Source organism: Lutra lutra, chromosome 4, assembly GCF_902655055.1.
Source record: "Lutra lutra chromosome 4, mLutLut1.2, whole genome shotgun sequence".
Classification (NCBI taxonomy): domain Eukaryota; kingdom Metazoa; phylum Chordata; class Mammalia; order Carnivora; family Mustelidae; genus Lutra; species Lutra lutra.
The window spans coordinates 1,223,562-1,233,908 of NC_062281.1; the positions used below are offsets into that span (position 1 = coordinate 1,223,562).

Genomic DNA, 10,347 nt, shown 5'->3' on the forward strand with positions numbered 1-10,347 from the left:
GCACATGGAGGGGGTCACAGGACCAGCATGACGTGCGGCCGACCCAGCCCTGGGGGGGTGTGGCCAGGGGGATGGGGCGGGGCAGTGTGGGGTCGGGGTGCCAGGATCCGTGCTGCAGGGGCCCACTGCTGACCTATTAGTCGCCCCTGTCCCTTTGGGTGGAGGGCTGCCCTCCCCCAGTGGGCATTTAGGGCCCACTGAGGACCAGGTAGCCCCAAGGCAGCGTCCTGGCATCGGCGACCCCTACCCAGAGCAGCTGCGACACGTCCCGTGCAGGTACAGCACCCCGCCTGCAGCACCGGGTTCACACACGCCTCATGTGACATGGTCTTTAATGGCAGCACTGGGGTTGCGCAGCAAACTGGCCTGAAGTTCCCTCAGGCTGGAGGAAGGCACACGGGGGTGTGGGGCGCGGGGCACCCAGAGGGGAGCGTGGCACACCACTCAAGGCTGTGGGGACAGCCTCCCTCTGGCCTTGCCCCTCCTGGCCTTGTGGCTCCAGCCAAGGAAGGGCCTGGGGCCGGCCTGTGCGGGAGTGGACACCCCCCAGCCACACTCCTTCTGGCTCCTCAGAAGCGCCCCCAGGGCCGGCCGATGGTGCCCCTGCTGTCGGGACAGAAACGAGTCCCAGTCAGCACCCCTGGCCCATCCTGCCCGTGGCCAGCCGGGGAGTGACAGGGGAGGGGGTGGCTGGGCCATCAGGGGCGAGCCGGGGGTCCCAGGAGGACCGGGCGCCACGCGGGGCTGGGTGAAGGCCACGGGACAGCGCTTGTAGCTCCTCGGCCCCAGGCGTCCTCAAGTGTGGGCACGAGGCCTGCGGAAGGCGGGGGGGCTGCTGCCCAGAAGCCACCCCAGGGCGGGAGTCACCCACGTGCAGCATCCTCTTCCCCATGCCCTCTGGGCTTCTGGGGCCGCCGGGGCTCACCGTGCCGGGGGGCTCTGCCCTGGGCAGCAGCGTGACCACCTGCAGGCTCACGCCCTCGTCGCCCACGCCCCTCAGCTGTGCCACCACCTCGGCGTGCCTCCACCACTTGCACGGCTGCCCGTTCAGGGACACGATGTAGTCGCCCTCATGCAGTCCAGCTGCCTGCGGGGAGACAGCAGAGGTCCGGGAGTTCCCTCTGGGCACCCAGCACCTCTGCCCACAGTCCCTTCTGCCCCCACATGCCAGGAGCCTGTGCTCAGCCCAGGACCTTGGCCCCGGGGGTGGGACAGGGGCCTTACCGCCGCTGGGCCCCCAGGAATGACAGCCGCGATGAGGACAGGCGCGTCTCCGCGCAGCGTGAGGCCAAAGCCAGCCTCCCCGCGGGTCACGTGGACAGGCCCCACTAGCCGCCAGCAGTTCCTGGCTGAGAACACAGATAGGGGCCCCTGGGGGTGGGGCGAGGGGGTGTCACTGGCCTGGCTGGGCCGCCCCAACCTCTACCTCCCACCCAACCTCTACGTCTTGGGTCCGAGAGCAGGTGTGGCAAAGGGGCTGGGCTGCCATCACGGCCTGTCCGGGGTCCTCAGCCCGCCCATGCTGGGGTGCAGTGGGGGGGTGGTGACCTGGGCACAGGGTGCTCACCAGGCGCTGAAAGATATCAGTCACCTTCACCCTGGAGAAGCTGGGTGCCCTGACCTCCGGCTTCTGCTGTGTTTTAGCTGAAAAGACAAAGGACAGGACAAAGCCCAAAGCTCTCGGACGCTCAGCCCTGGGTGCAGCCGCGACCTGGGTCAGCCCCAGCAGAGCGCATGGCCCGAGGAGCAGCCTGCTCCATGCATACTGCCACCCTTTGGGCCTGACCGCTCCCTCCACCCCCACCCCGGGGGCTCCTGGGGGTCCCCCACTCCAGCCACACCTGCCTGCTCCTGCAAAGCTGGAGATGCTGGGTGGCCGGCCTGTGGACACCTGCCTTCGGGCCATAGCTGATTCCCACCCTGGGGATGGCGGGACCCGGAAGAGCAAGGGAGACCCGGAGAGCAAGGGAGCGCGCCCCCCGGCCTCCTCCCAAGGGATGGCCACATGACTCTGCGGGCCTTAGCCCACGGGCGCCCGCAGGCTGGACACCCCTGTCCCGAGGGACCGGATGGCTCACGCTGGATGTCGGGAGCCTCAGTGGTCTCCAGGAAGTCGTCCTCGAGGTCGAGCTCTGAGTACTTGGCCAGGGAGCGCCTCAGCGCCTGGGCCAGCACGGCCTGCAGCAGGTCGACCGTGCGCAGGGCGCGGCCCACCGCGTGCAGCCGCAGGGCCTCCTCCTGGCCCAGGATGCTGCGCTTCAGGTGGGCCTTGCCTGTGTGGGACGGGGCAGACCTCGTGTCTCGGGTCCCCAGCCAGCCCATCTTGGGGGTGCGCTGCCCCTTGTGGGAGGCCGGGCCACAGAGGAGCGGCCTCCCGCGAGTGCCCGCACACGCCCAGGCCCCCTGCCTCGCTCAGGCCTGCTCCTGGAGTCAGCCCGAGCAGGGGACAGGCAGGAGGGGAGCAGGGGGCCTGCAGGGGACAGGCTGGGACACCAGGCATGCCTGGGAGGTGACTCAGGAAGGATGGGGCACTCAGGCCCCTCAGAGGGCACCCCCCACCCCGCAAGGCCGCCTCACCCAGCTTCCTGCGTTCCTCCGGCTCCCGGGGCAGCCCAGCGCCCCACGGCTCCGGCTCCGATGTGGCCGGGCGCCCATGTAAGGCCTGCTGCGGCGCGGGGAAGTCCGCCTCGGCCGCTGCTGGGCGAGAGAGGGCTGTGAGCCCCTCCAGCTGGGGCCTCGAAGGGGCAAAGACGGGCGGGCGGGGCACTCACAGGGACTGTCGCAGAGCGCCATGGCCGTGTGGTAGTGGGCCAGGGCGCAGAAGTACTCCGCCTTGACGTGTGCCAGGGTGGTCCAGGGGAAGGGCACGTAGTCCCGCACAGGTGGCTGGGCCATGGCCTGGTGCACCTGCCTGTACTCGGCTGCCACCTGGGGCACACATGGTGGGAGGCTGGGGTCTCCTCTGGGGCTCCAGGATGAACCCGGCAGCCTCGGCCCCGCCCCTCCCCACCCTGGGGCCAGGCCTCCACCTGCCCCGACCCCAGGCCCCACCCCGCGCCCCAACCGGGCCCAGCTCAGGGGTCTGGGCCCCAGCTGCCGCTCTGATGGGTGCTGCCGCAGGGGCAGGGACTCAGGACCCGAGGGTTCTGACAACAGCCGCTTTGGGAACCAGCTGGAGACACAGCCGCAGCACCCCATCCTTCCCTGCAAGGATCCCCGGTCCAGGCCCTCGGGCTCATCCAGCCCCCACGGCTTGGCCAGGCCTCCCGCGAGACAAGGGCTCGCTGTCCTCACCTGGGCAGCTTCCCGCGCCAGGCGTAGCTGAGCCAAGCAATCTTGGGGGGCTTCAGGGGCCGGGAGCAGGAGACCGTCAAAGATGCACTCTTGGGCCTGGGCTGTCATGAGTCGCTCCAGCATGGAGAGCGAGGCCGGGCTCATGTCAGGGCTGGGTGCTCGGGAAAAGTTCTCCCTCAGGAGACTGAAGGCCCCTGCAGAGGGGCGCTCACAGCAGGGGGGCAGGACGGCCCGGCCACACCCCCAGGAAGGGGGGATCCCCGTGCAGCAGGGGCCATCCCACCGGCCCTGCCCCCGCATACCCCAGAGGCACCCTGACTGTAGCCCGCCCTCACCGGCAGCCCTCTGAAAGGCCTCGACGGCGCGCTGGGTGCCCTCGGGGCAGGAACGGTCCTGGCGAGCCCCAATCTGGGTGTGCAGGGCCCCGATGTTGAAAAGCACGCTGGCCTTCTCGAAAGCCAGGGCTCGCTGCTGGGCCGGGACCCCTGTCAGCGAGTCATACCTGTGGCGGGGTGAGGTGGGGTGGAGTTCCCACAGCAAGCGGCTGTGAGTCGAGGCCAGGGCTTGGGGGAGCTGTCGGTGGGGACCATGGACACCCGCCCAGCCCGGCCCTACCAGTGGAAGTGCAGCCCGAGATTCCCAGGAGGGGCGACGAAGCGTGCGTCCAGGAAGCAGAGCTGGTTGTAGTAGGCCATGAGTGGCCCCAGGCCCGCCTCGCTCTGGCTGGGGGTCCGGGCGGCCTGCAGGTATGTGCCATCTGGGCCCTGGCACCCAGGCCAGGCCACAGCATGGACTCCCCGCCCCGGGAGCCCCTTCAGATGTCCCAGCCCCGCAGGAGCGTTCCAGGGTCTTGGGGGGATGGGGTCATAGGCCCTCTCTGGGGCTGTTGTGGGCCCCGTTCTGGGCGGGGAGACTGTGAAAAGCCCAGGAGAGGCCCAGGAAGGGTCCCTGGGAGGGGACGGGCATAGAGCAGCGGTTCCCAAAGGCCCAGCAGGTGGTGAGAACAGACCACCCCCCGCATGTACGAGCTATCTGCGTGCCTTCCACTGTCCCTCCGGATGCCTATGCTCCTCTTCTCTGTTCCTGACTGAATCCCCTTTTCCCTCTTTTGTGACCTGGGAGTGGCTAGTCTCCCAGTTGGGGGGCGGTGGGATGGGTGGGGAGGGGGGCGGGGGGGGGGAGCCCACCCACCTGCCGCAGGTCCTCCAGCTCCCTGATTTCGGCCTCGTAGGAGGCACCGTCCTCTCCAAAGTGCCCAGAGATCAGCTCCTGGGTGGGGAGGGGCAGGTGCCAGGCTTCTCTGGTCACCCCGCCCCATGCAGACGAAGATGGGGAGTGGAAGGGAAGCCCTAGGCCCCTGGAGAAGGGCTGAGGACTGGTGTGGGGGGGTCCCGCCCCACAGACATGGGGTTTGGGGATGCAGAGTCCCTCGCCGGGCCCTGTACAGCAGGTGCTCTCGATGCCAGACAGGCGAGAGGCCCGCTGGGCACAGGCTAGCTGCCCCCAGGCGGTCTGGCTCACGAACCCCGATGAGCTTTCTGCAGCAGAGGCTCTGGCTCTGACTGGAGAGCCCCCAGCCAGTGGGGAGCTCAGAGCGCGGGTCGGGGAACCCTGTCACCATCTCGGCCTTCCAGCAGGATGACTGGCTCTGCCGTGCCTACCGCCCCCGCCCCGGTAGGGGCTCTTCTCCAAAGCCCCCCCCCCCCCCCCCCCCCCGACCGCAAGCCCAGCCCAGGCAGGCTCCGCCTCCCTCCGCACCTCCTTCCCCATCTGTTCAAGGACACACTGGACCGGGAAGCCTCCGTGATCCCTGCACACCCCAGGGCAGGTGCAAGGCCCAGGTCATAGGTCAACGCTCACCTTCAGGGGTGTGGACCAGTCCAGCTCCTTGGTCTCCTTCAGCCCCAAGGGGATCATAGGGACAGTGATGCCTTTGCTGGAACCAGAGCCATGGAGCCCAGTCTCTGAGGCTGGACCCTGCTGTCCCCAGGGGCCACTCCCTACGTCCCCAGCCGCACGGAACCCCACCCCTCTGACTCCGATCCGCGTCCGACACATACCCTATGGCACACAGACGCTGCTCTGGTGCCCTCACACCTGCTCCCACTCAGCCTCTGACCTGGATACCGTGCTTCCGGATGCACACGCACACACACACCCCCGGGGCCGGCCGTGTCCTCGCACACACATGCACACACGCACACCCCCGGCTCCGACCGTGTTCTCGCACACGCACACGTGCACACGCACACCCCCGGGGCCAGCCGTGTCCCGCGCACGCACCCCTCGGGCTGGTCGGTCTCCACGCGGCTGCCGCTGAGCTCGTCCAGCTCCTCTTTCAGCAGCTGCAGACTGGAGTTGACGTAGCTCAGCTCCAGGGCCACCGTCTCCCTGACCCAGGCGTTGCTGGTGGCTCTGGGGAGGCCAAGGTGAGCTGAGCCGCAGCTCGGCAGGTGGACGGCACGCGGCCCCGGCCTGGCCTCTGGAGCCCTGACAGCATGCTGTGCTTGCAGGCCCAGCCCCGTTGGGGGACAGTACTGGGGTCCAGGGCCCACCCTATGACCTCCCTCTTCTCTTCCGAGTCCCCCCTACAGCTGCTATTGATTTCTGTCCACGCATACAAACAGCGCCTCCGGCCCAGGGCACATCCCTCGGACCCAGACCTTCCAGGCCACAGGCTCTGGCTTCCCCCCGCCGCTCTCCCTGGATGCAGGCTCTGGCTCGCTCTCCACAGCGACACAAAAAATCGGCTTTCCTGGAAAGGTGGGGGGTCAGGCCCTCTCTGTGCCTACATGTGGGCACCTGACAGAAGGGCCGATGGGTCCCCAGGAAGGCCCAGCTGAGAGCAGGGTTGGGCTGGACAGGGACACAGGGCGGCTAAGGAAATGGAGGAGCCCTTGGGGCCCAGCAGACCCGGTCCCGGAACCTGTCGGCCGGCTCTGCACACAGTAGCTGGGGCTCCGGCAGGTTGGACCACCTTCCCAGGCCCTCAGCCACCGAGCGGGCTCAGGGAGACACGGGTGAAGGTCTGAGTAGATGTGCAGCCGCCATTCTCATGGGGACGCGCCCCTTCAGCCCACAGGACACTTTCCCAGGTCCCCAACCTTGGGACACCTGTCAGATCTCAGCCTGAACAGTGCCTGTGGGCCACCACATACAAATCAGAGGCTCCCACACCACACACCCGCCCCCCAGCCCCTGAGCTGACCCCTGCCAGGGAGGGCCAGCAAGGCAGGAGCCCGGGTGTCCTGTGAGGCTTTCCTCTGATGGCTGCCCCAGAGCCTGGTGGGAGGCCCAGCCCCTTCTCCTGGGAGCCTCCAACGGCCATCGTCATCCGCTCCCGTGTCCCTCTCCCAAACCAGACCACAAGGGCGGGCACCTAGCTGGGTCGCTGCCTTGCGCTCATCACCCAGCACAGGCCCGGCTGGCTGAGGGCCCGGGGGCGGCACCCCCTCCTGAGCCAGGGGGGTGGCCGCCGGCACTCACCTGTACAGGTTCTCAGCGCCTGTCCGCATCCGCAGCTCCTTGGTGATCTGCTGGCGGACCCGGGCCCTGCGGCTCTGTGGGCGCCCACGCGGGCTCTGGGCCAGCAGGTTGGAGCCCTGTGGAGAGGCTGAGGGTGACAGGCGCCAGGCCAGGCGTCTGCCAACAGCTCCCCGGTGCCAGAAGACTCTGGCAGGTGGGGGAGGCGCAGCCCCCACTGAAGGCAGCGGCCAGCTCTGGCTGAGGCAGGAGCACGGGAGGAGGGAGTAGGGCAGCCGGGCCGGGAAGAACATAGCAGGTGGGAGCCGTGGCTGGGGCTGGGGCTCCTATTCTGTGGGGCCGGCACCAGTGCAATGGGACTCTAGAAGCCCCTGGCAGGAGGTGGCCATCTGCTCACCACACAGCCTTCTGTACTTTTAAAAAAGACTTAGGGACACCTGGGTGACTCAGTCAGGGAAGCATCTGCCTTCGGCTCCGGTCCTGATCCCGGGGGGTCTGGGTCCAAACTCCGCTTTGGGCTCCGTGGAGAACCTGCTTCTCCCTCTCCCTCTGCACTCCCTGGATTGTGCACCTGCTTTTTAAAATCTTTTTTTTTTTTTTTTAAGATTTTATTTATTTATTTGACAGAGAGAAATCACAAGTAAGCAGAGAGGCAGGCAGAGAGAGAGGAGGAAGCAGGCTCCCTGCTGAGCAGAGAGCCCGATGCGGGGCTCGAACCCAGGACCTGGGATCATGACCTGAGCCGAAGGCAGCGGCTTAACCCACTGAGCCACCCAGGCGCCCCTAAAATCTTTTTAAGTATATGAATTAACTTGAGAGAGCGGGAGAGAGAGGGAGAGCGCTTGCAGGCACGCACGGAGTGGGGATGGGGCAGAGGCAGAGAAAAATCTTGAGCAGACGCCCTGCTGAGTGTGGAGCGTGACAGGGGCTCGATCTCACAACCCTGAGATCATGACCTGAGCTGAAATGTAGAGTCAGACGTTTAGCTAACTGAGTCGCCCAGGCGTCCTCCTGCACTTCTGAATTTCATTCCATAACCGCCATGATGCACTCTTCCCGCACAATTCTAGCATAAGCTCAGGCGTGGCCATGCGGGGACGACCTAGCCTAGATCTTGCCAAGGTGCTAAGGGCAAGGAGGCGGCCTACAGGACGCTGGAAGCTTTCCAGCCCACTGTTCTCTGGGGTGCTTGGCGCACTTGAGCCTGGGATGGGCTCCATCCCTGAGGGCTGTTCACTGGTGGGGTCCCTTTGGGCAAATGCTCAAAGCACAGGCCCAGGGCCGCTCAGCTCCCAGGCAGCGGGTCAGGCCTCCTGACTACCCACTGCCCACCTCGGCCATGATTCCTCATTGTATGGGGCAATCTTGCCAGCTGCCGGTGTCTTGGGGCCCCGGGGCAGGAAAGCCATGCAGCAGCTGCAAGCAGAGATGTGGGGTCCCTAGGCACAGAGACGCTGCAGACGGGTGCCTGGAGGATCCAGCCAGGGAAGGTGAGGGTCCCCGCAGGAGCCAGGACAGGGAGCTGGGGCAGCTCTCGGGGCCCTACATGACCATGCCTCCTCCTGGCCATTTAGGGATCTACTGTGTGAGACAGTCACCAGCCCTGGAGCCAGGAAGAACTTCTCAGAATGCACCTTCTCTGGGCAACGTCCCCAAAGATGGTCACATGGCCCCTGAGCACAGTGGGGGTGAGGCCAGTGGCTCCCGGGACCCCATCCTGACACAGGGACAGAGAAGTGTCTCCATACAGTGCTGAGACCAGCCTCCTGCAGCGTCCATCATCTGCCACGTGTTGGAGGAAATGCATCCCCCCTTGGCGTGCCCCCCACTGTTAAGCACAGGGCAATTTCACACCCTTTAAGGGCTATATCTTGCCCTCAAGGAGGGCTCCCTAGAAAAGGCCTCCTACCCTCCCACCTTGAAGGCTCCTGGCGGATCCAACTTGGATTATGACTCAACATCTCCCACGCTCCAGCGTTCTCAAGAGTGATCAATCAAGGAAGACCTCCCTGGGCAGCATCCCCTCCAGGAAGCCTGAGAACCTGGGTAGGGAGATGCAGGCCACTGTCGAAGCTACATCCCTCCCTTTCTGAAAGTCCGACTACAAAGCTCCAGCAGGCTCTGGGCCAGCAGCCATGACCGTCTGCCCGGATAGGGGGTGGTCCATGTGCGGGGCAGAGCCCATCAGCTCAGGAGGACTGTCATCATCCCCACTGTCTGGTCTCTGATGTCCAGTGCTCCCGGAGAGACGTGCTGGAAGTGGGGAGACCTGCAGCCTCCGAGCCAGAAGCTACTCTGAGCCCTGTAGCACCCCTCAGGGGCCTGGTATGAACACGGTGACCGCCTCTTGGTGAAACCCCAGGGAATGTCTAAGCTCTAAGAGAGGGGCGGCGCCCTCCTTCCCAGCACAGGCTCCCCCGGTCTCCACCTCCCACCCACCTTGCAGAAGCTAGCTTCCCCAAAACTCCTGGAAAGGGTCCACAGTCCCAGTCGGGGCACCAGGGTTAGGGACCACAGAGGGGGAGGAGTGCGTGGGGAGTGAGAAAAGGACGAACTGTCCAGCTGTGAAGTCCTGCGGCCATTTCCTGCTCCTGGGAGGCTCCCGCTGCCTGCCTGCCGCCATGGAAAGTTTCATCAAATACAGAGCCAGGTGCCCAGGGCAAAGGGGAACCGCCCCGCGGAGAGGGAGGGAAAAGGGAAAGGAGAAATGGGGGGTTCCGAACTAGCACGGAAGCCACGGGCCGTCACACACCAGAGCCCAACACCTGCCCCAGAACGGGGCCCGCAGCGCCCCCCAGCCCCGCGGAGCGGCAGAGAAGACCGAGCTGTACCTGCGCCCCCACCCACTCCTGGGCGGCACAGGACGAGTCCCGCACCCGCAAGAGAGGAGGCCAGCACAGGCGCGCATCGCGGAGCGGGCGCTGCACCGCGCCTCAGTTTCCCCAGAGGTAGGCCGGCTTGCCTCCGGGGGAGAGCGGAGGAGCGCGGCTGCCGCAACGAGGAGCCGCCGCCGACCCCGCAAGCCGACGCTGGGTCCCGCACCCCGCCTCCCGGAGGCCCCAGCCCCGCGGACGCACCCACCTGGAGAACGCCGCCGGCCTCCTGCAGCCTCGCGCTCTCCTCGCCGGCGCCCGGGCCGTCCGGCCTCTCCTCGGGGATCATCGCCGCCCACCGCTCGCCGCCCGCCGCTCGGGCCGTGCCCGCCTGGAAGGTCCCTCCCGGGCGCCGCGCGGGGTGTCCCCCGCCGTTCCCTCCTCCCCAGCGGCGGGCGCGGGCCGGCTGAAGGGGGCGTGGTGCCGAGCCGAGCGTGCGAAACTTGTCTTTGCCCAACCGGCGGCCGCGACGGCTCCAACGAACAGCAGCCGCAGCCAACCAGAGCGCGAGGGAGGCGGGCTCGGGTCGGCCAGGCCCCGCCCACGCGGCCGTGGAGTCCCGGGGGAATGCGGTCGCCCCTGGCAACCGCCCGGCCCCACGCCGCGCGGCCGGGAGGGGCTCAGACTGCGCATGCGCCTCGGCGCCGCTCAGCGTGCGGGAAAGTTAGGGAAAAAGGAGAAAAGCAACTTGGTAAAC

The 10,347-nt window shown here is 67.0% G+C and overlaps 1 protein-coding gene across 9 annotated transcripts; it reads right to left on the reverse strand.

The window, feature by feature from the left end:
• Positions 1 to 315: 315 nt before the first annotated feature.
• On the reverse strand, positions 316 to 10,042 carry RHPN1 (rhophilin Rho GTPase binding protein 1). 9 transcript variants are annotated; one of them, XM_047727997.1, is made up of 15 exons: positions 9,859 to 10,042; positions 6,781 to 6,896; positions 5,578 to 5,709; positions 5,155 to 5,230; positions 4,486 to 4,563; positions 3,910 to 4,034; positions 3,630 to 3,796; positions 3,295 to 3,344; positions 2,772 to 2,928; positions 2,578 to 2,697; positions 2,079 to 2,273; positions 1,568 to 1,644; positions 1,225 to 1,371; positions 926 to 1,087; positions 316 to 606 (listed from the first exon to the last, which is right to left on the reverse strand). In XM_047727997.1, the coding sequence occupies exons 1-15, from the start codon at positions 9,937 to 9,939 to the stop codon at positions 445 to 447; spliced, it is 1,845 nt and encodes a 614-aa protein (XP_047583953.1). In that variant the 5' UTR covers positions 9,940 to 10,042; the 3' UTR covers positions 316 to 444. The 9 variants fall into 9 exon arrangements, with proteins under 9 accessions (XP_047583953.1, XP_047583949.1, XP_047583952.1 ...); XM_047727993.1 differs by having other exon boundaries at positions 3,295 to 3,488; positions 4,486 to 4,662; XM_047727996.1 differs by having other exon boundaries at positions 3,295 to 3,488; positions 9,859 to 10,041.
• Between the last annotated feature and the right edge of the window lie 305 nt (positions 10,043 to 10,347).